This window comes from Passer montanus, unplaced genomic scaffold (genome assembly GCF_014805655.1).
Source record: "Passer montanus isolate IOZ18808 unplaced genomic scaffold, ASM1480565v1 scaffold20, whole genome shotgun sequence".
NCBI classification, from domain to species: Eukaryota; Metazoa; Chordata; class Aves; order Passeriformes; family Passeridae; genus Passer; species Passer montanus.
In genome coordinates this window covers 8,982,004-9,009,677 of record NW_024366592.1, presented here as the reverse complement: position 1 = coordinate 9,009,677, position 27,674 = coordinate 8,982,004, and the positions used below count along the sequence as shown (strand labels likewise).

Genomic DNA, 27,674 nt, shown 5'->3' with positions numbered 1-27,674 from the left:
AGGGTTAAAAAAAACATAGCCTGTTTTGATTAACATTATTCAGTTTGAAGGATTAGTAATTCATGAATATTTCAGAATATCGCAGTACATCAGTACTTCAAATTCACGCCAACTGTTTTGATTCCACTTTTCTTTCTGTTCATTAGATATTAGCATTTCTGCACAATCTGCTTTAACAACCCATCTTGAAAAATACAGCACATGTTGAGACTTCAGTGACAAACAAGTCAATCGAGATAAATAAAATGGCTGCCAATGTGGAGACTTTTGTTTACATAGCTCAAAACTAACACTTTTGTTAAGTGATGATGTGTGTACACTTCTATAATCCAGTGCTGTCAAGCCCTGGAGCAAATCAGATAAAAAGGGGGTTATTCTAGTAAAGCATGTAGAAAATTACAAGTCTGCAATACGATCTGTCTTTGAGATCATTTGCATTGTGTGCTAAATGAAGGGCTGAAATCCTATAGGGACTTAATTACATCATATGATCAACCACACACAAAACATATTTTCCTTGGAAAGAAATATACCACAACGACAAGGCAGCAAATGGAGCAGAACGCATGTGAGTCGATTGTTAATACCAATTTAATTCCAAAGCTGCATCTCCTCTTTTCAACCAAGCAGTAGGCAGCTGACCCTATCAAATGCTGAGGATCAGGTACTTGCAGACAAATCTCAGCCAAGGGTCCAGCCAGACCAGCTGATACAGGTGATCTCTTAGCTGATACAGGAGTATATTGGAGTATATTGTAGCTAGGACATATTAATCTACAGCTCTTCTTTAAGGGCCATGCCTATTGTCTTTCATCCCATGTATCCTACTCTGTGGGTGAGCCACCACGAGAAAACAGAGGCTGGTCTGAGGAGGGAAGCAGTGATGCACTGGTTTTACTCTTCTGCAGTGCCATTGATGATGTGATTGAAGGAGAACGGAGAAAATTTGTACCCAGCTCCCACGTAGAACTTGTTCTGAAATTCCACCCTAGGGAGGAGCAGAGGGAGGCATCAGTGTTGCCCGTAGGCAGGACCTACAGCCAGCCGAGAGGCTGAAATACAGCACCCATGGGAAAAGGGAGGCCACAAGATGTGACAGACTGTAAGCTGTGAATGTTAGGCCTTAATGGGACCAGCAGTGAGACACAGGCAGCCCAGGGAGCAACATGGCACACATCAGCTCTGACTTTCTATGGAGCCAAACTGGAAATTCTTACCATGAGGCCAGTGAGCAAAACCTTGCCTGGTAACCTGCTTCTAGAAGCTCTGAGAGCTGAGATAACCACCTGCTAATTACACTGGAGGGAGACAGACACCTCCTCTTCCCTGCACTGTGACAAGCACCTGCACCATGCTTTGGCAGTGTTTATGATTTGTGTTAGGACATTACTTGGTGAAAAAGGCCACAGCTTGGCGCTCAGGTAGGGTGCTGAGTTACAGTGGTGGTGAAGGGTGTTTGGTCACCTTGGTCTTGTTCACGTGCTGACAGTCAGTCCGCACCACTGTCCTTGCCTGCACTGATGATCAGTTAAGGCCAGCATGGGCTAACTTGAGCTGGTTTGCCACAAAGCCTAAGCAGCCTGAAGCTCAACTTGGGCTGATGACACAAGCATGGACCCAGGTTTTTACCAGGTTTTGCACTCCCAGCTGAACTCCTGTTGCCCTTGGCAGCAGTCATGTTAGATCCCTGGGTGGGATGCACAGCCAGTGGTGTGGCTGTGCTGCCTTCGGGCCTTGTCGTGCAGCTCAAAGAGGCCTCAGTGGCTCTGCGTGTTTACCAGGACAGAACTGCAGGTTGCCATTTGCCTCACATGCTGACAACCACCACAGGTGCAGGAGGACAAGCAGGTTGCTCCGGGAAACAGGTCAGAGCAGGGATCTCTGAGCTCCCTTTGGAAGAGTCCCTGAATTCATTTGCCAAAGGCAACTAATGGTCCAAAGCACTGGCACAGCGTGTCTAACACTGTGCCCAGCTGTTCCCACAGCCTGTTCCCTCCCAAAGACTGATCTGGGAAAAGCTCCAGAGGACCACTGCTCATACCAGTGCAGACGCAAGGCGTGCAGGAAGGCCGAGAGCCCCTCCATGACCAGCAGGATGGCCACGGTCAGCACCGCAAATGCCGCGAAGATGATGAAGATGGCAATGAGGCCTGCCCAGCCGCTGCTGCTGAGCCCATTGTGCATCACCATGGTCCAAAGGACCTCTGACAGCTCTGCAGGAAATAAAAGGAAATAAAAGGAAAACAGTGCTGAGCAGCAGCTACGGACAGATGCAGCATGCAGTCTGCCAGCTCACCCATTTTTCCCAGTTTGTAGAATATGTACGTCCTTAGCTAAGCTTTTAGTTGCTGTATTTTGTTTGGGTATCTGTTCTCTGTGTAAAGCTAATGTGTATCAGCTTCCACTCCACTCTTACTAAGCTCATTTCTGTGCCAAGAAGTACAGCTTACCCCTATCAATCCATGGCACAGCACACCACAGCCCCCCTCCTTGCCCCCTACCCCTTTCTGTTTTCCTTTTTTTGTGTGCACAATTCTTTAGGGCAGGTGCAACTCCTAGCCAGAGGCATTACAGCAATATTAATAAAAGGCATTTTAGAAAAATTAGAAACATTGAAAATCTAAGTTCTAGCCTGAGGCAATTTCTAGTATTTGAGCATCTGTTTTTATCACAAATCAAGACAAAAGACATTGAAATGCTGTACATTTCTCATGGAATGTAATGTTCCACTGAATGTTTCTGGGAAAAATCCCAGTGAAAATGACAAATTCCAGAAGCTCTTGAGCCAGACCTTTTCTTTCTTGTTTGCTGAACAGAATCAAAATGACTGTTTCAAGTAATTTTGGCATTCATCTGCATACCCTAAGGCTACAGCAAGTGCTTCTTGGGAAAAGCAGCTATGGCTCCCATACTGCTTCACCTCCATGGACTGGACTACACAAGTGGACTGCACCTCCCACCATGCCACACACCATGAGGACAGTTCCAGAGGGGTGGCTAAAGAGCAGTGCAGGAAATGGGCCCCAGCCAGAGAATGCAGTCAGAGCTGCCAGGGATCACCTCTGAAAACTGAGATGCTTGCCATGAAACACTTGGAGTGATCTAACCAGAAGCAAAACATCCTGACACATAAACGTCCACAAGGAGAAACTTGGATTTCATGAAGAAATTTGCAGGAATAGTCAAACACCAGCAGAAGCCATGACCAGCATGGTGAGGAGACTAAAGGAGGACAATCACTCACGTGCATGGGCCAAGCTCAGCGCCCAGAGTCGCAGGTAGGAGGCTGTGTTGGAGATGCAGCCAAGGCAGTATTCAATGGTGTGGATAGCTTGGTGGACAAATACGTCTCCAAAATTGAACTGAAAAAATATATAAAACCAAAAAATTTTTATCAGTTCTCACTTCAGGACTTTCTGGTTAGCAGAGCAACACTCCACCAAAGGTTCTTCTTACTCTTTTCTTTGCTATGTCCTGAGCAACACAAAGGCATTTCCCAGGAAAAGAGACTGCTCTGAAAAGTGTCAGTTCTGTATGATCTTCCCATACATTCTCGCTGGAGAAATACAATTCCAGTGAAAATGAAATGTCTGGGGAACAGCTCACATTCCACTCTTACGATTTCAAATCCTTAAATGTCAATCCAGTTGCTGCCAATCTCTGTGATTTCTTATAGAGAGAGAAATTCTTATGTAAAATAGGGGCTTTTTGCCTATGGGCATACACATTTTGGGAGATAACACTGAATAACTCTATCTCATAATGATGAATAAGCAAATCTGTGAAGATTCCCTGTGACTGGGAACATCAAGCCATATCCACACTCAATATTGTTGATACTCCCAACTGCTACAAATATTTTTGTCACTTTTTCCTGTGTTGCTTCCTACTGTAGAAGCTCTCGACAATATCTGCCAAAGGAAGGATTATCTCCCTAGTCAAAATTCTGGCTGCCAATTTTAAATGCTTCTTTGCAATTTAAGGAAGGAAAGCTCACTGACTCTTGGGAAAGAGTTGACCTGCTCTGGGTGCAATGTTGAAGTGAACAACCACCCCTGAGGAAACAAAACCTTGAGGTTTGTAAAAGCTTGAAGTTTGTAAGAATGCATGCCACCACCAGGCAAGACCAAAGGAAAAATTCAGAGGAATTAATTTAATGAAAGTTCAAATCCTTTTCTACTTGAAAACATAAACTGTTACAACAGTATGTGTTGATATCCTGTTAGAAAGAAGGGCTGGCAACTCTGCAAAAATCTTCTGCTTGACTTTGTGTCTTCTGCTACTACTACAATTTTCTGTCCAAATTTTCTTACCTCTTCATCGTCACCCTCATGGCCACCGCTGTGGTCTCCCTGGGAAGCTTTCTTGGAGTGATTGGTCTCTGGGACATCTCCCTCATTTTCACCTCCTGAGTTTCCTGAGATGGCTTGAGAACGGATCTTTCAGAAACAAATGCAGTATGTTTGGTTGATACCAAAATGAAGAAGTCCATGGCACAGAGCTGCCTCAATAACCTCATGATGGGTAGCACATGAAGGATTATATCATGAACACAAAGACAGTTTCAACAACAGTCATCAAGGACAATAGAAATTGAATATTCCCACCAAATGGCTAATAACGCCTAAATGTTTTCCATCCTAGAGCATTTTCCAGTGATTCCAACTATATTGTATCTAGTTTCTAGTGTCACAATGCTCTCTTTGATCCCACCATGAGAAGACCCGTCACTTTTAGCAAATGAGAAAACTAAGGTACTTTTAAAGCTGATGATCCCAATTAGATGGGTACAAATCAAAGGAATTAGTGTCAAGTGAAAGAGTAACGAAGCCTGAGAGGATCATATGACTTAATGAAGGTCACACAGTTCTTGGATACAGACAGAAATAACATCAAAAGCACTTGATTCACTTTAAATTGGCAAAAACCTTGTGTCAACTTCTCTACAATTATTATTTACAGGACTTTTCTAGAGGCCTGAACAATCTGATCTAATAGTCCTATTATACAGCATAACCAAGTAGAGACCTCATGGCTTCTGTCAGGTTCTGCCTTGTCACCTTTTATAGCCTCCAGCAGGTTTCATGGGAAAGGTCTCCTGACAACATATTGTTTCCTAGTGCAGCAGTAATGATTGTCACACCTGCTTTATCTTTGCTTTACCTGAATGTCAGCATAGAAAACAGACTTTGCTGCAAACATATAAATCTAGGGGAATGTAGGATGTGATCAGACAGCTAACATATGAAAATTAGGAATAGAAATATGGGGGCACAATAGGAGGTGGGTAAAACCTGTCAGATGTTCCTGGCATAAAAGCAGGAGATGGAGTCAGCCATGTCAAGCCTTCATCCAAATCCCAGAAGAATGACAAAATAAGAAATTACAGTGCAGAGGCAGGGCTGAAAAGGTCTCCCAGGGACCTGGCTTTCAATTATAGGTCAGAAGTGACTGGGTTGGAAAAGGTCAAGCAGCAAAACCAGCATCTCTTTCTTCAAATGGAAACATCTGTGCCCTATAAATGGTACTCCAGCCACTAACTCTGACTATAAAGAGAAGTAAATCTTGACTGACAAGTAAAGTCCTGTTAGTGCAGTAATGGGGAGAATTAATGATCAGCTGGGAAACTGCAGCTGCCGCAGCTGTGTGTTGAGAAGCTGTGGGCAAACCACAGAGCCCGTGGGAAGGAGGGCACTGTTAATGTGAAGGTAATCACTTAAGGAAGAAAGAACTACCAGAAAGCAGGCAACAGCTTTTAAATCAAACCTCTCCTTCAAGCACTGTTGCTCTCTCCACAGCCAGGACTTTTACAGATGCCCCATTTCTACAGAGAGCAAACTGATGGTTAGTGGACATTGTGGACTGACCAGACTGAGGTCTTTTCAGTGTCTTTCCTTTACCAGCACTTCAATCTTTCTGAATCTTCCTTGGCTTTGGATACAACAAGTGAAAGAGTTTGGTGTCAGCTTAACAAATAGGGTATTGTCCTTGCCAGCAAAGCTCCTGCTTCCAGGGAGATGTTTCCTTCACTGGAGATATTTAAAAGCTGTCTGGACACAAATGTAAGTAAAGAGCCCTAGGGAACCCTGTTTCAGCAGGGAGTTTGGACCAGATGACCTCCAGTGATCCCTTTCAAATTTAGCCATTCTCTGATTCTAGTTTAGATGGTTTAGACATGTCCATACGTATGTCCTGGGCATATGTGTGTAAAGCACACTTTGAAACTGTCAGAGAAAGCCTGAGGTCAGAGAAATGTAGAATTACATCACTCCAAAGAGTTTTTGGGGTCTCTCTCCCCAGCTTTGTCTTTGCAGTACTGAATCCCCCCCAGCTGATCCACATCCCTTACCATGTGCAGTGCTTTCTGGTGGTTGGCTCGGAGGATGAAAGGTTTAATTAGGAGCATCCAGGGAACAGCAATCAGAGCAAATATAACTAAGAAACTCTGCACTTCTCTCTAAATGACAAAACAAGAAGAGCATAAAGTTAAAAAGTTGCTTTACTTCATTTAGCCAACTACGTTTATGGTTAGAAACCTGAGTCTATATAATGGTAATTTTTTTAATACAACAAATACAATTCAACTCCCTGTTGTATTTGTTGTATTTGACTGTGTATCCTCTGCTTGCGAGAACAAGAAAATAAATGTATAGTGCTTAAGGCTCCAGAAAGCACATTCAGCTAGAGATGGTTGGAGACCTGGAGATGAAAGGCTTTCATACTGAAAAGGGTTAATTTACCAAAATCTCATGCTATTGACTTGAACCTGGCTACTCAGTGTCCCAAGTGAATGTTCTAACTCTGTGTGAGTCAGTCAGGCTGCCTTGCTTTGATCAGTGTAGAAAGGCTGCAGTAAGAGCCAAGTCATTCAAGTCTTGCCCTGGATTTATTCCACATCTGCAATTCCAGAAGGAATTGAATCCCCATAGCTTGGGTTTGGTAACAGATTGTCCCCACAATATAAGGTGTTCTTACATTGCAGTATGGCATCCCTGTTGTTGTCCAACAAAACTGTTGGTACTTTCAGAAAACAGCAACATCAAAACAAACAAAGAAAACCACAAGTTGTGCATTTTTTAAAAGCTGGCTCAGATGTCTGATCACCTTATGATTGGGCTCATACAATATTTTCATTCAGACTACCCAGGAAGATGGCACATTCTGTTCCTGGTGGGACAGGGGGACAGGAGTATAACAAAAAAATTTCCACCTTGGGAAAGCTTTGGGTTGTTACAAAGCACAACGTTATCTAAAGACTTTTTAAAGTCTGAGAAGACAGTGTTTTCCCAAACTGCCCTGAATCCTTAACACAGTTTCTTGGAGATGATCAGGGCTCTATACTAATTCTGACTCACCAGCTGCCCCTAAAATTGAGCTTATGTTGAAGTGCCCAGTGTGCAACCGTAGATGTGGCTGCACACATGGGGCTGGATGCAGCACTTGCTTGCAGATTATTCATTGATGCTGCTGATGTAAAATCAATCAAAGAAAAAGATTCCATGTTCTGAGAATATAAATGGAGATGACTTTAAAACAAGTTTTCTCCTAGGAGATATTTTCTTGCTTGCTTTTTTTTTTTCTTTAGTGAACTCCCAAGAGGAGTTATTTCTGACAAAAAGCTGCCAGAAAATCCTCTAGCTACTTCTACTTTTTTAGGTGAAAATGTCAAGTATTAAAGCTTTCCAAAGATGAAATAGGAACTTATCTTATAGGAAGAAAGGAAGATGTCTCTAGCATTGTGACCAGACTGCAGGACAGCATGCCTGCAATAGGTAGCTTTGTGTCTTTAGTCACACTTTGATTTTTTTCCCCCATAGTATCTTCCACTGCATCATTATTCTTGTCAGAATGACAAGAGATTGTCAGAATGAAAGAGATTTCCTCTGCATCACTGATTGATAGCTGCTTTCCCCTTCCTGTTGACAAGACCAACACAAATACCAGAAGAATAAACTTTACTTTTGTGACTGACACTTGTGATTGAGCTTCTGAGCCTGTATCTTTATATCCACTCTCCACAACACCCACTGCAAATACGAAACTACAGTGGATTCAGGCTGCTTGATCCATACCTGATGCAGATACAATGGAGCATTTGAAGTGTCACCATAGTTGAACAGAAACATGTTGATAAAGTGGATGAGGATGCTTGGTGCACTCTGGGATGAATGGACATCATATTGACACCATTTGAAAATAATCATGAAGACCAGGTAGCCAAAAAGAGAGATAATAAAAATCATCTCTGGAATGAACTGAAGGATAATGTTTATGTATTTTCTGAAGTAGCTGGAAAGAATCAGGAAAGAAAAACTAGAGTTAAAACACTAGATATTAATACAAGTTTGCACCCGAGTTTGGTAGTACTTAGTTTTTGGAAAATAACCTAACAAATTTACAACTATCACTAGCCAAGAAAGAAGTCCATAATTACAGGCTTTATCAGTGAAATCCATTGTTTAAATAGAAAATCTCTGTTATACTGATTATCTTCAGGTTTTTGTACTTGACCTGCCAGTATCTCAGCAACTCAAAAGATTATTACACCAAAATAAAATACATTTTTAAAAAAATGTCTTATTCACAAAGTTGAGTATTATATGCAAGAAAGGTCAGAACCAGGTGTAGTATCAATCCTGCAGGGTCCTCTCTGTCCTCACAAACACTTTCTGTCCTTGAAGGTCACTACACACATTGCAGCTTTGGAAAGTCTCTCAACACAACAGTGTCAGCCCCCACACTCTATCACCATTTTTTATTTGTTGTTGCAAAACATAAAGGCAGAGATATAGACAAGTGCACCCACAAATCCTGAACAAGAGCTGCTAAGATAGGCAAAATGCACATTCTCTGCAAGATTTCAGTGTGTTTTGGTTTAGGCCAAAAGAGCTTGTCTTTCAGGAGAAAAGTTGTCAATAGCGGGAGGATGCTACATCTTTTTAATTTAGTGGGCTTCAATATTTCTGCAGAACTGAGACTATAAGAAAGTAAGTTTAAAAGAGAGTTTATTGAAGAAAATGCCTGCAATGTTATGGCTTCCTTTGCATATCAACCACTGCATATCAACCATTGTGTGAAGAAAGTAAGTTTAAAAGAGAGTTTATTGAAGAAAATGCCTGCAATGCTATGGCTTCCTTTGCATATCAACCATTGTGTGGGTGAGCCAGTGTATGGAACATTTCTACTCACACCAGGAAAAGGTCAAAGTTCAAATCATCTCTCCAAAATATGACTTTCTCTTAATGAAGGACACCAGTTTAGTGATGAGGACTTGTGTGCTGCTGCAGCAACAGGCTTGCTGAAATGAACTTACATGTGGTTGAAGAGACTGAGTATCACCCCAAAAATCATGTGCACAATCCCTATGACAACCGACATCTTCATTTTGTAGGAGTTCAGGAAAGTCAACTTGTTCGATGCAACATTCCAGATCTTTGGGTAAAGGAACAGGGAGAGAGAGAGAAGAACAAGACTTTCAGGTGTTTGATCAATAAAAGGTTTGTGGAAGTTGTTGCTTTGGCACCATCAATTTACTCCGACCAGTTCTAGTAAGAGGGTAGCAACGCACAGAAATCTAGATGTTCCTTTTATTACTTTTCACTCTGCCAAGGTATTAATCTAAAATGTATAAAGTATTAAACCTTAACAAAGGAAATAACAAGAATTTAAAATGATCCTATGACTTTGCTTCAGTCCTCCAGAAACCACTGCAAAGGCTGGTAGCAGAACCTAGATATTTTCTGTGTCATTTCCTGTCCTTAGGCTGAGTCATCATCTTTAGCAAAAGTGGAAAGGCAAGAGAAAATCCCTCCTGCTGCAACCAAAATTAGTTCCACCCTCACCAGAGAAGTACTGAGGACAGAGCACTTTCAAACTATTTGTTTGAATAGAAAAAAAATGTTTTCAATTCTTTAGCCATGGAGATCAGCTTATTACCTGCCTCTGCAGTAACTTTTTTGTTATGTTAGGACATACATCCCTTCTCAGTCCTGACTTTTTTATGCTTCAGGGTTGCTTCTCCTTTCTTCTCAAACTTCCTAGACCCCAAAGTCTTCTCTCCTCAGAGACAGTAAGTAATACATGACTTTTCAGACACTAAGTATAGCAACTGAAGAGAAAGAAGGAAGACAGGATTATTTGGAGGGTGAAACATTAGCTTTTGCATATTTGTTTGACATGCTTTGCCTCTTCTCTAGATACCAATGAGACTGCTTAGCTTCTTCATATCGGGGTGAGTTTTTTTTCCAAGATACACTTCAGTCATCTCAGCAGGATTTGCAAAATGTAGAGTCATCCATCCTTCAGGGCAGATGACACGGATAATCTCAGAGAGGGCCATGCAAGGGCTGATGCTTCCTGCTCACTCCTTCCCTGCCAGCACTTGTTCAGCCATTCTTCCCACTCAGCCAGGACTTTTACACTCTTGAACAGGGGAAAGCCAGGTTGGAAGAGGTAGGCTAGGTCAACCTAAATTAGGCATGTAACAGGGCAACATGCAGAAAACTCAGCTGCTTCCAAGGTGATTTTGTGAACCAGACTGCCCACATCCTGGGCAGAGCTTTAGAGCTGAGTTTATAAAAAACTGACTGCAAGGTCAATGTCTCTGAGAACCAGGGGAGGACAGAGTTCCTTTGGGTGACCAATTGAAATGAGAGTGCAACCAGCAGGGATGGGAGTTATTTGGCTAATACGGAGACTGAAACAAGAAAGTTTGATGTTAAAAAGTACATTTCGATACATGATAAAGACAGAACAAAAGAAAAAAGGAAATAGAACACAGAGAAGAAAATGTGGCTAAGTTAAACAATACTGCCATTTATTTCACATTCCATGCAACAAATAGATTGCATGAAATTTGGAAGTTAGCCTTCATACCGGTGAGCTATCTTTGAAATGGCACTCAAGTACTCAAGTAAGGAAACAGAGTTCAGCAGATGTATGGTAGAAAAGAAACTGTAGCACAAGACCACTCTCCAGCAAAATTGAACTTCCTTTCTACTTTCTATTTTGCTGTTGCCTGTGCAGAGCTGTTAGCAATATATAAATTGCTAATTGCTAAAGGAAAGCATCAGAAGGACTGATGAATGGGGGGGTGAGTTGTGGTTAATGAAGTTGTATTGAATAGTGTGGTACCTGAGCATGATGTAAATAGTATGGAATAAGGAGTGGAATGGGCTGATTTTGCCTGGGTAAGAGATATTTTTCTTCATAGTGGCTGGTATTTGTAAACACAGGGTAGATAGTATGGAGATGTTTTTGTTATTGCTGAGCAGGGTTTACACAGAGCCAAGGTCTTTGCTGCTTTTCGTGAGGCTGGTGAGGAACTTGGGAATGCATGGGAGATTGGGAGGAGCCAGAGGCAGAGCAGGTGACCCAAAATGACCAAAGGAATATTCCAGACCATATGACATCGTGCTCAGTGTATAAAGTGGAGGGAAGAGGGAGGAAGGGGGGATGTTTGGAGTGATGGGGTTTGTCCTCCCAAGTCACATCACATGCAATGGGGTCCTGCTCTCCTGGAGATGGCTCAACTCCTGCCTGCCCAGGGAAGAGATGACAATTCTTTACTTGTGTGCACAGCTTTTGCTTTCCCTGTTAAACTGTCTATATCTCCACCCATGAGTTTTCCAGCTTTCACCCTTCCAATTCTCTCCCTGATCCCACTGGTGGGGAAGTGAGTGAGGGGCTGTGTGGGGCTTGGCTGCTGGCTGCGGTTCAACCATAACAACTGTGTAAGGAACAAAGAGCAAAAAGTGAAAAGCAAAGCTTCAGGAGAGAGTGCAGGGAACTACTGATGCACCTGATATGCAGAAACAGGACTGAAATACAAATTATCTTAGAGCAATTTAATTTAATTACCGGATCTATTCCAAATGGATATGGATTTCCAGAGTAGACTCCTGGGACTGCTGGGTTCAACTGCAGCACTGCATTTTCTAGAAGCACATCCTTACTACAAGAGAAAAGGGAAATGACCTTTGCAGCTTAATCTCTCCATCGAAGCCCACAGTATATTTATGTGAGGTGTGCTGAGGAATACCTCGGGATATCTGTAGCTGACTCCAGCCTTTCTGTGACCTGTTATCCTGCACTTGTGTGCATGTAAATGGGCCCCACACAATGGCAGCCTCCCTCACACTGATAATTCTCTATGCATCAGTCCTGGACACCTGCAAATTTTTATGCACATCAGTGCCTGAACAAACAGGCGTGTTCCCGGGGACTGTACATTTCCATTTCAATAGTGAGTTCATCTGTGTGTGTCAGACAAAACCTCTGATTCATTCATGGCTGCATCCACAGCAGGGAGTCTTTCCCTTCCCCACACAGGCAGTTTCTCTTTCCAAGCCTACATGCTCCATTTGGAGTGTTTTTACTTCCTTCCTACATTTAGCACTTACTTCCAAGTGTTATTTTTAAACATGGGGATGATATGCCAGGAAGAACCAAAGAAGTTGAATGATTTGGAGAAGCAGTCATTGTAGATGAAGCCAGTGTACATGGAGAATATGCCCATGAGCAGGATCAGGTAGCGCCCGCTGAAAAAGGTGTTCCAGATCTGCAGGGGGAGAAGGCAGTGCTAGTGACCAAAGTACCTGCAGGTCCATCAGTCTGTGGGCCTCAACCAACAGTAGACATGATTGCACTAGTCTGTGTATATACAATTATTCATAGAAAAATTTGGGTCTCTTAGGCCCTCTGTGTATGAACGGGTAGAACTGACAAACCTCTGCCTCACAGGTATCTTTGAACCACCTCCACACAGCCCTTGGAGGTGGTTCAAAGGTCCCCTTTAATGGGGCCGATGAGCCTTTCCCTATGCTGATAGGGTGCACCCCTGGCACTCACCTCATTAGTGCTTTTCTGGGCCAGAAGGCTCTTCTCATTAATGACCATCCAGAGTGCGAAGCCCAGCATGACAGCGCCGTGGCCACAGTCCCCAAACATCACCGCAAACAAGAAGGGGAAAGTAATGATAGTGTAGGGAGCTGCAGGAGGGAGAGGTCAAGAAGCTCAGCTCTCTCTAAACAAAAAGGCCTCATCAAAGAAGCAGTCTACTCCAGCAGGCCATTCCTTACAGGTACTGCCCTAAAAGGCCTCCTCAATTCCTCCCCTACACACCAGGCAGTCAGATCTAGCACAGAACTAGCTTTACCATCACAAAGAATGTTCAATTGTATGACCTGTACCTTCCTTGCAGTTTTATCCTTTGCTTCTTACCTCACCATAATAAACACCATGTGTAGACAACTGCATTCTGTTTTGCAACAGAATGCAGTTGTCTACACATGGTGTTTATTATTTTTGCATTTTGTGACCTTCAAAAATGTATTTGAAGGTTACTATCAAGTTTTTCAACCTGCTCGGCCTCAACAATCTGAGTTAATCTCATCCTTTCACATGGGCTCTCATTTCTAGGTTTCTATTAATTCTTAGTGGTCTGAAATTCTCTATCATTGTTTCAAACTTTTATCAGGTCCTTTTGGCCTTCTTTGCCTCAACACAGTGAGCTCAGCTTACACTTCCCTTATGAGTATAGTTCTTTTCCTCAGAACATTTGTTCTCCATCCTGTACTTGTACAGTTCCTTATTTCCATCACAACCATTCATTGAAGACCAACAGCCAAATTCTTTGCCAGAGAAAATCCATGCCTATACACCAAACAGTTCTAATATGGTTCAGATTTCTCAGTCAGCAGCAACAGTTTTTAGGATAGTGAAAGAGCTCAAAGGCTTTATTTTGGCTCCTGCAAACCAGATATATGTAGCTGAGTGTTTCTCACCTGGGTTCATCTCCCTGTAGTTGCCCACACCATATGCATCCACAATGTTCTGAAATCCAGCTGTGAACTTGTTGGTCCTGTTGAAGGTGGGTGGTGCCATCTTGGTGTGTATGACAGTGAGGATGGGGGAAATCGTGGAGCCACTGCGTTCCTGCAAACCCAGTGACAAGGACAGAAAGACAGTGGATAGAATTTGCCTCATAACACCACTTCTGGCTCAAGGGTCTGTCACAAACCTGCTAACATTTAATGCTGACCTTAAGCTCTGTCAAAAGATGAAAGGTCAAACGACAATGGGACAACCACAACTTAGAAAAGGGACCCCCACATTACAGTAACAGACCTGTCTGAACATATCCTCAACATATAAGCAATTTAGTGCAGGTTAGAGCTTCAAGGACCCAAACTTTTGCTCTCTTACCATTCCTTGATGGAGAGCTCTTTTTATCCGGTCAGCATCAGCCACAGGGAACCAGATCTCTGCAATGACACACTGCTGGGTGACGTCGATGTTACAGCAATTCAGGATGTGGTAGATGGCCTTGATTTTCTTCACCTTGATCCCCCAGGACCACAAGTTGGCTGCTGCCTCATGCAGCAGTCGTTGGCGGTGGGACTCGGTTTGTGTTATCACCTGTAAGCACAACACAGGGCAACACTCAAGACAGGGAAGCACGGGGGGCATGAGCTACTCAGTTAATTGGAGAGGGCAGCTGGAAGAGGTGGATGGAAAGGAACTATTTGCACGAATGTGTGGGGGAACCCGGAGAGCAGCATCTGCAGGTGTGGAACACAGGAACACTCAACACCAGGTGCACAGTGCTGCTCACCAAGAACTCTCCCTGCATGGTCCTGAGTCACTGTGAGTGTAAAGGAGACCACTGGGAGTTACTTAGCTGTGGGTTTGGCTCCCTACCCAGCTGCTTACAGACTGGCCACATCTCACCACGTGCTCCCAAGCTGGCATCTCCTGCAGGCAGCTCTGTGCCACAAACCTGGGGAATATCACACCCATGAGTAGAACTACAGTTCATGGTCTTGGGACCTCCATGCATCATGTGGCCACCACAGTGCTGCTGCCTAAGTGAACGATGGAGATAATGAGATATGGTGTTGGGCAGACAACCTGTGTGGTCTGCAGCGTGGTTTTAGACAGGACAAATAACTGGGCAGGTCCCATTTGTAGGGTTCAGTCCTCAGTAAAGCCACTGCCACTTACTGTGTTTAAATCCTCGATTCTTGTGTTGACTCCGTCAAGCATTTCTCGGCGCTCGGTGGCAGACTCTGGACAAGGATAGACTGTGGCACGAAATCTAGCCTCAGTAAGAGAGAGTTGAGAAACACCCGTTATTTTATTTAAATTTTATATAAAATCCAACTGAGTTTTCTTCCTCTATACTCTTCTCAGCTCAAAGGTAGGGAAGGTGGACTCCATTCCTGACCCAGCAGTATACTCTTCTCACATAACACAAAGTTGCACCTGGTCTCACAGAAAGGTGCAAATAGGTGCCTTTATTCCTTGATGAAAATAAGGATCCCTTTGCCTGCTCTAGCTGAAAAACCCTCTTTGTCTTAGGTGATACAAGGACCCGATGTCACACAGAGGTCAGCACTAACATGTAGACACCTCCCTTCCGTCCACAAGCTGCTTGAATTGAGACTCAAGAAAAACCCATCCTGGCAAAGGCAGCTAACACAGTAGCCAACAGATGTCCCTGTTGCACCGAGGTTGGAAAAATACCATATCCCTGTCTCTGCACTACCCTCCTGCAGGCACTGGGAGAAGGCATCAGCTGAGCTGCTGCTGCACTGCAAGCAAACGCCCTTTGTGCGGGCAGGCTGCATAAAGTAAATAACCCTGTAAAAACACAAGCAAGCAAGAAAACAAGCAAAAGGATGGCATTCTCAGGATAAAATAGGAGAATGGCTGTATGCTTCTGGTCCACCTGTTTGGCTAGACACCTTGGGAGCAAGGAAAGGATGGGTGAAGGGTTTTAAACACCTGAGAGCAGTGTCTGTTATATCAACTTAGATAACCAGTATGAAAGCTTTTATTAGCTTACCCCCAACGTTCTGTTTGGAAGATTCAGTGGGTTTGTTTAGTGTGGTATAAGAAGGACTAATGTGGGATTCTAATGTGAGTGAAGGTCTCAGCTCCATGCAGGTACTGTTTCAGCTATAGCATGGAACTCGACCTTCTCTAGCACAACTGCAGGTCACTCTGGTATAAAGGAGCTTCCACCAGAGCAGCACACTGCAGTGTTGGACACTCTATGATCCCAGCACAGACAATTAGAAATGAGTTGCATGTCTCTCTGAGAAGTGTGCGGCTACCTGTCCTGCCTGCAAAGCAAGTCTCAGAGTACTCTTCATGCACAAGAGCAGGCACAAGCAGTTCCCCCTGGGAATTTACAGGTCACAGGGTGCACTGCTGCTGCTCTCTGCCTGCAAGTCTGAGCTGAGCTGAGGTGCTACAGTAACTAAAATAGCAGACATTCCTCCTTTTTTCCCTGCTTGGCTTGTTAAGGGATATCTAGTGCATGTGCCACCCCCTGCCACTTTGATACTGCCCATCAAATCTGCAGGAAGAGATCCTTCCTCTTTGCAGAGCAGAGATTTCCTGCCCCTGACCTAAGGCAACACATTTCCACCATCCTGCCGTGGATATGCTGAGTAAGGGTTGCTGAAGGGCTGTCTTTCGGCAAGTGAGATGAATTAAAAGATGTAACGGGGTCATAGGGGTCTATCCCTGCTTAAGAGACAAAAATGTACAGGCTCTGTGTACAGATAAGCATCATACTCTGGCTTTGTCTGAGAGCAGGATATTTCACCACCTGCTCTACAAAATCAGTTCCAGCACACATACAAGTGAGTACAGTTGAAAATTGAACAAAACATGCTGCAGTTTCCTAGAGATCAGCCCAGAGCTGTATGTAATGACAGCACGTGCTCTTCAGCTAAACTTCCCTTTCCAGAATTGAATTTCTCCTCACTCAACACCTGGTATTCATTTCCAAAGGTTATTCACCCTGCCTAATTATTTCCATCTTCTTATTCTTCACAGCTCTTAGTTCATCTTTAATAAGGATTTTTAATCAAACTTGAAAGCTTATTTCTCCATGCTGTACAGTTCCCCCATTCCCAATAACGTTATTGCAGCAGTGCTGCTTTGATCTTTTAACAGCCATTTTGCATACTGAGTATCAGCTTTGCCCTAATGGCACAGACATCTCTGAAAGCTCCAGGAGAATTCAGCAGGGAATCCTTACATTGATAAACTCAGCTTAGTATTCACATTAGTACTGAGGCAGCCGCAAGAAAAGGAGGAAAAGAAAAATTCTTACATTTTCCTCCTTCCTGCTCCCTCTACACCTTTCACTAATAAATTTGTGCATGGACTTAATGCTCATGAAATTGGCAGACTAATGTTACCAATTAGAGTCAAGCAGGGACTACAAGCGTAACCTGAGGCACACAGCTCTGCAAACAAATCTTAGCCTGCCTTGCAGGAGGCTGGCTTAGACCAGTCCCATGATTTTTGCAGGATATTTGCTTGTCATGAATGATGACTTAGTGCTAAGCAGAAATATCCTGCTGAGGCTGGAATGACACTGCCATCTGCTTTAGGTATAGTCATTCCTGCCTTAAAGGTGGACCAGACTAAGATGTCCTGGCTTGGGTAGCAGGGATGGCTGATGGTCCACAGAGCACAAAAGGAAGGCCAGAGAATTAATACATTTAGAAATCATAGGAGAATATCCATATAGATAGGCATATTAGCAACCAAAAATTTGAAAGGAAGAAGGAACAAAAAAGATGACTTCATTAGCGCTGCAAAGAGTGTTCTGTGGATTTGTCTTTGGTAGGTGTAGTTTCCTTCAGTTACAAGGGCCTGAGAGGAACCAGTCTAAGTTCCTTCCTGCAAACCTACCACCACATACATCTGCAACACTAGCTCCTAGAAACTCTGCACGCCCCAACCTCCCTGTAGGGATCTGCTCACATTTCCAGCACTGCCTGACCCCTAGCTGCAGAAGATTGTGCCTATGGTTTGAGGGATTTTGATGCCAATCAACAATGAATATGTTGACAGGCATTGCAGTGCTTGTTCTTTCACTCCCATCCCAGGAAAAAGTCTTTGGCTTTTGACTGCAGGGAATTTTAAATGCTGCAGAGAAAAAAAAAGAAAAGAAAAAAAAAAGACATCCACAATGAAGAGCTTTCAGCATTCTGTGGGCAACCCCAGCCAGTTCTAAATGTATGACCTGGTGACTTCTTGCAAGGCCATCGGCAAAGGGAAAAATCCAAAGGGAAGCATTCCCCACCAGCAACTGCCCATGCAGAAGTGGAGAAGAGGTCTGAGCAGCATTTAAAAAGTAGGCAAAGAAATGAGACATAAGAGGGACGTGGGCTTGATGAAACAAGTCCAAAGGAGGGCCAGGAAGATGCTCAGAGGAATGAAGCACCTCTGCTATGAGGAAAGGTTGAGAAAATTGGGGTTGTTCAGCCTGGAGAAGGAAAGACTCCAGGGAGACCTTACCACAGCCTTCCAGTACTTAAAGAGGTCTACAAGCAAGCTAGAGAGGGACCTTTTACAAGGGCATGTAGTGACAGGACAGACAGACAATGGCTTTAAACTGAGAGTAGGTTTAGGCTGAATATTAGGAAGAAGCTCTTTACTGTGAGGATGATGAGGCACTGGCACAGGGTGCCACAGAGAAGTTGGGGATGCCCCATCCTTGTCCAGGGAGACCTTACCACAGCCTTCCAGTACTTAAAGAGGTCTACAAGCAAGCTAGAGAGGGACCTTTTACAAGGGCATGTAGTGACAGGACAGACAGACAATGGCTTTAAACTGAGAGTAGGTTTAGGCTGAATATTAGGAAGAAGCTCTTTACTGTGAGGGTGGTGAGGCACTGGCGCAGGGTGCCACAGAGAAGTTGGGGATGCCTCATCCTTGGCAGTGTTCAAGGCCAGGCTGGATGGGGCTTTGAGCAACCTGGTCTACTGGAAGGTGTCCCTGCCTGTGGCAGGGGAGTTGAAATGAAATGACCTTTAAAATTCCTTCCAACTCAAATTTTTCTATTATATGCAGGAAATTGTAATCCAGAAAGAGAACGAGGCTTGCTGAAAACTCGAAGACCACTGGCAGCAGCAAGTCTGATCCTGTGCAATGGCTTTGGCAGAACTCCCTGTTTGTCTGAGCTTCAGGATCAGAAATCAGTGGCTGAGAGCTGGGAGTCTTCCCTCATGTCCATGGCTGCTTCATAGAAAGATGCCCACCTCAGGAGGGATGAATTGCCCTCTGGATGGGCATTGCCCTCCACTGCTCATGGAAGAGCCCTATTTGCAATGCAGGAATTGCTAACAGACCCAGGGCTCTGTCAGTTCTTGGGACTGAAGTCAGTCATGCCTGCTGGATGAAAGATCTACCTGCTTTTATTCTGATTAAAGGCAGGATGTAAGGAAAGACCTACCCTGAGTGCAGATGTCAGGGAAGAGCAATTGCTCAGCCTCTCCCTGCAGGCTCTTGGCTGGCCTTGCCTGGCTGAGGAGCTACACCTGAAATGGGTTTGGTGACAGCAGACAGATCCTCTCATCAAATCTGATTTACACTGCAACAAAGCTCATTGGTCATCAGTGTTATGAAAGAGTAACAAAATATTCAACCTGAATTATCTTTTCAAGATGCTTAACAGGGTGGAAACAAGTCAGGTTGTATGAAGCTTTCATTTCTCTCCTGGGCTCTGTCTCTGATTACACAGATATTGCTCAAAGGCCTTAGGAAATGGTTGAATAAACTACAGCATCATCTTTCTATGAAGAAATGCAGGAAGGCTTGAGAGCAAGTTGAGTATTACCAAGTCCAGTCCTCAAGTTAGGGCCCCTGATTTTCAGGGGAAGAGTGCTGAGTATTTTTTAAACAGTCTCCTTTTAGATATCCCAAGTGAAAAACCTAGCAGCCAAAGCTCCCAAGAGCTGTATGCCACTTTGGAAAATGTAGGATCTTGAGTTCCAAGTGCTAAGGTGATGGATGTCTTTCATGATTAGGAGCAGCGGAGCTGAGGAGGGAAGGGAGGTTGGTTGCAGAGCTGACAGCTGGAGATCTGATATCTAGCTCCAAATTCAGCCAGCCCAGACTGCCAGTAACCCCTCTAGGGGAGTCATTGTGGCTTGCCCACAGGCCTGCCTTACCCATCACAAATCTTCTTGATTTTTTGTTTAAGTTGCTCTCCTTGATAGAAGATAATGAACACGTTCTTCTTCACCTCTTCTCTCTGCAACACAGAATTCAAGCAGTATTTAACACATCCAGAGTCCAGTGCAGAAAAGTTGGTATCTTTTTTTTTGCAGCCTCTCCTAGTTGTTTTATCCCCCATCCCCAGTTTCCCATCAGCAGTGTTTTCCCCAGAGCTCTTTCAGGAAACCAACATGGGCAGTAGCTCTGGGTTATGGGGGAGGAGCAATGTGGAGCAGAGGGGACAGAGTTCCACTGGGGCACAGGGTTCACCCCAGAGACACCAAGGGGAATTGACCCTCCATGGCTAAATCCAGGTGGGGACAGCTACAGTGCACTTCCATGGTGGTCCCTGTAACACAGCTGCCCTGTGAGGCCTCGTGTGCATCTTGACAGGCAGGAAAAGGAAACCACCTCAACAGCAGCAAAAGGGGAAAGCAATGAGAGAAAATCTCCCAACTTCTCCCATGTTCAACCTGTCCCTCCTTTGCCCTACAGGCTGTCCTCAGACACACTGAGAGTGGCAGCCAGTGCTGCAGCACAGTCCAGGTTCCCAGTTTTGTGTAAGCATCCCCACAGGGCAGAGGAAAGCACAGCCAGGTTGGTACCTACTGTCACAGGGTCCTCCATGGGGGTGTCCATTTCTGTGTACCTCAGGTAAATGTTTCCCCTGCAGGCTCGCCACAGTAAACGCTCAAAGGGGATCATCCTTTCCCTCTTTATTACCCCTGCTGTGAATCTGAGCAGAGTTAAAGAGAAATTAGTTACAAGCCCATTCCTTGCCTTTTAGAACCTGCAGCACACATAATTTCACAAGCCCTTGTTTTCTACTCTGTGCTAGCCAGGGCTCTGCTGCTGCTGCAGGCACTTCTAGGAAAACCTTCCCTGCTCAAGCCTGGCTTTTATCTCAATCTACTGACTTTATTCTATGGTTCTTTCTTAAAAAAAAACCCAACCCAACAAAACAACAAACTTTCCTAGATCACCTAGGTGAAGGTGAAGAGAAAATTCTGGCTAGAAATGGAAGAATGGAGACATGCCTAAAGTCCCCAAAATGAGAGTGTCTGAATGGCAGAGGCAGAAGGTAGAAATTTTGAAGTGTTGGTTTGTCTTTATTCTCCTGTGTTGCTTTTCTGAGAAAGCATCAGACTGCAGCCCAGGGCAATAGCATGGCTTTTTCTGTGGTTAGACACCCATCCATGAGGACCAGATGCCTGAGTCCAGAAGTCATGGGTGAGGTGCCTTAAGATAGCAATTTTCAGACAATACCTACTAAGGGATCACTGGAATTGGTGGCCTGGAAGCAGAAGTCCATTTGTCCCACTGACCCATAACCTGACCATAGATTTGATGACAGTTTCTGAGGACAGTCACTCTCTTATCTTCATGAAACAGCTGTGCAGAGGAGGTGGTGAGCACCCTCTGCTAAGAAGCTGAAGGAAGCTGTGCCAGTGTCACAGCAAAGCAGCACAGGTGGGAAGTCTGGCCAAGCTGGAGACCATCACCAATACACACCCCAGCTTGGCAGCTGCAGCAGCAGGAGTGCTTCTCAGCTCCAGCAGTCCAGATGTGTCTTCACTAAAGAAATCATCTGGCAGATTGGTTTCCGCCTGGAAAACATTAGTTTTATAAAACACTCTTCAGCATTGCCAGTTTGAAAACTCTTTTCACATTTTTTTCTTAAAACTTTTCCCCCAAAGGTAGCTTTCCATGGAAATTTCCATGGAGATAAGATCGAAGGAAAACCAATAAAAGTAAGCCATATCTTAGCAATGGAAAAGCATAAATGCTATTTTCAAAGAGATCTGTGAGCTTTTTGAGCCCCACTGACTCACAGAGCAATGCAGGCTCCAAAGTGACTGAGGTGTTTTTACAAACCTCATCATGGTTTGTGGTAAAGACCTCTAGAAGCAATATACACCAAATGAAAGTGCGAGTATTTTTAAGAACTTTCCACATCTCTGTTGGAAGAGCAAAGAGGCCTCTCACCTCGAAGAAATCCTGGGTTTTCTTCAGCAGATGTTTGAGCTCTGTCAGCTCAAGGAAGTTCTGCTTCAATGTTTGCTGGTTCTGGTTGGCTTCCAGCAGCTCAGCTTCAAGTTTCTCCAGCACTGTCTGTTTAGGGTCCAAACACATCCAGAAAAACTCTGAAGCAGATCAGTGGCTCTTTCCCAAGCTGATACCAAATCTCAAACAACAATTGTGATTTTTTTTAAAGGGATAATAAAGAATTATTCAACAAACAGTTTGATAAACACTTTTTCTAGGAAGATATTCATCAATGCCAGTGCATCACTTCTCCATTGCAAACATTCCCTGATGGATGTGTTGTCCTCTTCTGGCATTGGAGTTCTGATGTCCCTGACCCAAGCACAGGCAGGTGGGGGTGTGTGTGTGGTGTAGGTGTCTCAGCCTGGCTGGGTATCTCTGTGGTTCCTCACAGACATCTCACACCCCAGACTGACTGGCTGTCATTTTACTGACTACAAAGCAACCTATATTAGTTTAGGTTCATTAGCTATAGGCCAAAAATTAGGTGATGACTTGGGGCCGGGAATACACCAGGAAACCAAATTACTTGTGAAGCTGAAGCCCTTGGAAAGCTTTTCCTTTCTAGTCACCTTCATATGCAGCATTTTAAAATTACCCTGTCAGTAAACTCTGCTACCAGCTGGGCTAGAATAAAGCATTCCTTGCATATCCAAAAGTGAGGCCCAAGTATTTGTGTCAAGCCCCAGTATCATAAAAAACACTCCCAGCAGGATAGGCAGTCCTGGGATTTTTATGCAGTGAACTGGGTTCTAACATCCAGTCTCTTGGTAAAACACCAAACCCTTCTTATTCTCTCCTATAAGATGATGAGGCATTCTGTGAAAGTAATACTTTTTCATTAATATGGGGACCAGAGGGACGTTTCACAGGGGATGGAAAAAAGACTGGGCTCCTTCAGGAATATGCAGCAGGACCAGCCTCAACCTAAGTGCTGAGGCAGCAACGCGGGGAGCACCTCCTTGGGCAGGGAGAGTTGTGCCAGCCTCAGGCACCAGACCCTTCCTTGCAGGGAGGGTTCCACTGAGCACATTACAGAGACCACCTGGTGCACAACCCTTCCCTCTCCTGGGCACACCCCAGATTCTGTACCTCCATATCAATCATTTCCCGAGGCAGGGGTGTCTCTGGGTACTTTTCTCCTTTCACTATTTCAACATTATCTTCCATCTCATTTTCCAGAAAACCTGCAAGGAAAGGGCACAGAACTCTCAACACAGGATCAACCCTGGGGCATCATGCTGGTCACCAGCTTGTTGCTCAGCCAGGACCAAGGCATCCTGTGGAGATGTGACAAGATTAATTGATACATGAGTGCCATCATCCCAGTGCATACACACAGCCACCACGGAATTAACACCCCCAGCCTTCTTCCTCAGTGGAGGTGCTGTTTTTTCTGAAGTCATGGTCCCCATTCCTACGTGGGCAGCCCCAGCCCTGGCACAAAGGGCCACCATGGCCCCCTTTGTTTGGGGCAGTGAGTAAGGCACACAGAAAGCTCAGGTTCCACTGCTTGGCCAACAATGCCAGGTGCTGCTACCATGGGTACAGTGGGCACCAGTGTTGTGGTGGGAAGAGTGCAGAGCTCCCAGGACACACATCCACAGGACAGTTGGAATCACAAGCTCTGCTGCTTGTGTTTTAAGGACTAACCCCAAGGCTGAAACCCTTGGCCAGAAGAAGTGTGTGCCAACACCTGGTGCACTGGTGTATGAGTCAGGTTATCTGGACCAGCCTCCTGCCCAGACCCAGATTTATCTTGTGATTTTATAAAAGCTAATTAGCAGTTTTCAGTTCAGCTAACTATTTTCAAAACAAGGGCAACAATTTATTGCCCATATGGGGTGAAGTGGTAATTAGCTGACGCATGGAAAACATTTCCAGGGCTCAGATGAAAACATCACCATTTTGCCACTAATTCTGCTCCCCAGTGTGAGAGCACTTAAAGAAATAAATCCCACACCACCAGTTGGCAGGAAGCCGATTGCATTTGACAAGCGTTTACTTACGCAGGATTCTCTCCAAGGATTCGCACCTTCTCACTTCATTCACAAACTTTCTCTGGAAGCTGTTGACATTCACATTCAGCTAAAAACAGGAGGGAAAACAAGCCTGGGGCTGAAGGCAGCACAGTGCTGTGCTCATTTTTTAACACTAGCAGAGAACAAGTGCCTTTTGGCAAACACCACTGGGTCTGAGAGGGTCCTACTGGCAGGGCAATACCATGGGATTCCTCATGGCCCAGGACCTGGTGGCCTTCCCCACAACCTTGCTGTGACAGCAGGAGTCACAGAGGGGCCTTCATGGAGACACTTCCCGTGTCCTGATCATGCAAAGGGTTGCTCTAAGGTTGTGCAGAGGGCTCGCAGAGCACTGGGTGGAGACTCAGGGATGGGTGGGGTCTTGGCATGATGTTTGGGTTTCAGATCAGCCTTGGGGAAATCCTGCTCTCACCATGGACTTTTTGGCCTTCCAAAAAGATGCACCTCCTACAGGTACATCTTTCCCAAGTGCTTTGAGAGAAGGACAAGCACACTCTGGGGCACCTCTCCAACAGCTCATCATGCCAGCCAGGCACTACTCACGTCTCTGAACTGGACCAGCCCCAGCTCCCCGAGCTCAGCCACGCAGCAGTAGGCGGCCTCCACCTGCAGGAAGAGCTGCCTCAGGCTCATCTCCTCACTCCGGAAGATGGAGGCCATCCTGCCCACTCTTCTCTGGCCTGGAAGGCCCTGGGAGTCCTCGTGGTAGCAGCACGGTCTCCCTTGCCCAAGCAGGTGCAGGAAGGTGCCAAGCTCTGCAGGAACATCGGGGTCACTGAGTCAAAGTGCTGGAAGATAACGCAGTGCTGCCCATCACACCCTCCAAAAGGGTTTCTTCCTCTTCTAAGAGCCTCCTTGAACCCACATGAGGCTGCATCCCACCAGAGCAGGGATAGATGCTAAGGTGTGTGTGTGCCACAGGGAAAGGGGAGAGTCACCAGTCTCCTGTGACAAATGATGAGCAAACACCCTGCCCTGTCCTCTGCTGAACTTCAGACCACTGCACTCAGGCTCTGTAATTTGGTTTTGGATGCTGTGGTTGGAAATAACTTAATTTCTCTTTGGCTTAAACACACAGACAAAAAACCCCCAAAGCAACAAACCCCAATGATTTCACCTTGCAATTAGACAAGTGAAAGAGGCCTGACTGTTTTTTTTGTCACTGTCATTGATAGTGTGAACATTGCAAACCCATCTGGAGCATGTTATATGGGGGTGGGGAGAAGAGCAAACTATTTTCTTTAAATTAAAACAACCTTTAGGATTTCAAAAGAATCTTTTCCCCATAAAGGACTGTTTTCAAAACGAGATACATGAAATAACATGCATTGCATACAATTTCCTATCATCTCTATGCTTATTATTACTTACTTTAAATAACCTGAACATAGAAATTGTCTTCAGTTGTTCTCACACAAAATTAACTGATCAGCATGCACAAACATAGTGATTATCTTTTTCCAGAGAAAAACATGCAAGTAGATACACTTCTTGCATGCATTTAATTTCGTACCAAGCCTGTTTTATAAACAGCAAAAAACAAACATAGTGATTATCTTTTTCCAGAGAAAAACATGCAAGTATGCATGCATTTAATTTCATACCAAGCCTGTTTTATAAACAGCAAAACAAAATCCCTTCATAACCTCACTTCTACTTGTTGACAAGGGTAGCAAGTCAATTGTCTTTAACCCCTTCTGTCTCTATGAATCTTATCTTTCAGCATTTTTAAAATAAATTGTGGATTCTAAGAATTCTCTTTATAATATACAAAAAGATCTTAAATTAATCTTAAATATAAGAGAAGCATTTCAAGATATTAAAGGCTTATTTAACAGGAGCATGATAGCCACAGGTCTGTATTTGCCCAAATGTCCTGGGAACTTTCCTTCTCTCTGTAGCCATTCACTCAAAAATTTAGGATGCTGAAAATATAGTATAACTAATAGCTTGTTAAAAGAAAACGTCATGCACCAGCTTAAATGGATTGAGTATATACATTTTGAATTTGGTTGAACATTTCCCAGCAAACTATTTTTCACAGCAGAAAAAGACAAAAGCTGCAAGAGACTCGCCACTCATGCAAATTATATCTCTGGTAAGTAAATAAAAAAGTTTAAGAGACCACCAAAGTGCCCAATCCTAATTCCTTTAGACTGAAAAGTGTGAAGAAACTATAAACTAAAGCAGCTTGTATATCTAAACCTGCAGTTAGTTTCCATTTGAAAAGTGCTAAATCCTTAGAAATAATAGAACAAAATTAAAATATTTAGAAATAGCTTAATTAAGCTGCTGCAAACCATCCAAAGCCAGGATTCTACTCTTCCTTGGTAATCTGTCAGGGAAAACACCAAAAGCTCACTTTCATGTTGATTTGGAATGGGAGAAATACCTACTCCGAGGAAGGCAGGGCTTCCAGCCCTCAGTTATTCCTACAGATGCAGGAGGCTTGCCCAAAAGCACCAAAAGCTGGCCAGCAATACTTCTGCCAAAATCACCTCCCCCTTCCCCACTCTCCCTCGCCCCCACTTTTTGCTCTGGCAGAAGAGCAGAGAGAAACCCCCCACGTTTCCCTGGCTGTTTTTCCATGGGAACGCGGGGAAGCGCTCCGGGCTGGCAGCGCCGCGGGGCGCAGCAGTGTCGCCCGCTTTACCTGTCACTGCTGTCCGCCAGCCTCTCCCCGGGTGTCCCCCGGCTCGCCCGCTGTCCCTCCGCAGGTGACAGTGACAGTGACAGTGACAGTAGCGCTCTGCGAGGGGAGGGAGGGCAGCCCGGCACAAAGGTCCCGTCCCAGCCAGGGCGCGGCAAACCTCTGCTTTTAAGGTCAGAACCGGTCTGGACCAGAGGAGGGAAACCCTTTCTGTCCCAAAACGGGTGGACGGGACCGAACGCTGTCCGGCTCGGCCACCACCTCCGTGCCAGGGCTGTGCCAGGGCTGTGCCAGGCGTGTTGGCGCTGACACAGACGGGACAGCCCGGCTGTCACCGCCCCGGGCACGGCGGGAGCGGAGCGCCGGCACCTCGGCTGCCATGGAGGGGCAGGGTGGAAAAACCTGTGCGCTGTTTCTCGCTGGTTTTTCCTCGCTGAAGGCAGTCTGGGAAAGGCCAGGGAAGCAAGGGGAGATTAATGATTTTCCTGGAGCAGGGAGAGGGCTGGGAGGGCAGGGGCTCTCTTAACCAGGGACAGCGCTGACAGGGAACCTGATTCCCACCCTTGACATAACCAGTGCTGGGGCGGGAAGGGGCTTTATAGACTCTCTGCCTCTTCAGCCACTAAAGCAAGGGCTCCAGAGAGAAATTTGGCCCCACCTAAAACCAGTGGCTTACCTCCCACTGATGAGGCAGGGTTTCACCCTGATGAAAAAAAGGCTAGGCTGCTAAATCTAGCACCCAGGAAAAAAAAAATCCCTCTCAAAAGAAGAGCAAATGAAAATGCATGGCTGTATAAAATAGTAAAGTACCCTCAAAGAAATGCTTTCTCAGATCTGTTCTTCTGGAAGTACCCAGTAACCCTGACCCAACAAGCCAAAAGGAAAGGGTTTAGTTAGTCTATAGGAACACT

General features: G+C 44.8%; 1 protein-coding gene across 1 annotated transcript; it reads right to left on the bottom strand.

The window, feature by feature from the left end:
• Nucleotides 1–31: 31 nt before the first annotated feature.
• ATP6V0A4 (ATPase H+ transporting V0 subunit a4) lies at nucleotides 32–27,155 on the bottom strand. The gene is made up of 21 exons (XM_039708305.1): nucleotides 26,767–27,155; nucleotides 24,657–24,868; nucleotides 24,081–24,159; nucleotides 23,164–23,258; nucleotides 22,012–22,137; nucleotides 21,538–21,632; nucleotides 20,635–20,761; nucleotides 19,980–20,062; nucleotides 15,004–15,097; nucleotides 14,206–14,418; nucleotides 13,785–13,935; nucleotides 12,850–12,989; nucleotides 12,402–12,559; nucleotides 11,860–11,953; nucleotides 9,314–9,432; nucleotides 8,073–8,289; nucleotides 6,350–6,457; nucleotides 4,314–4,439; nucleotides 3,245–3,362; nucleotides 2,042–2,213; nucleotides 32–988 (listed from the first exon to the last, which is right to left on the bottom strand). Exons 2-21 carry the CDS (start codon nucleotides 24,771–24,773, stop codon nucleotides 895–897), a joined length of 2,526 nt encoding a protein of 841 aa, XP_039564239.1. The 5' UTR covers nucleotides 24,774–24,868; nucleotides 26,767–27,155; the 3' UTR covers nucleotides 32–894.
• Between the last annotated feature and the right edge of the window lie 519 nt (nucleotides 27,156–27,674).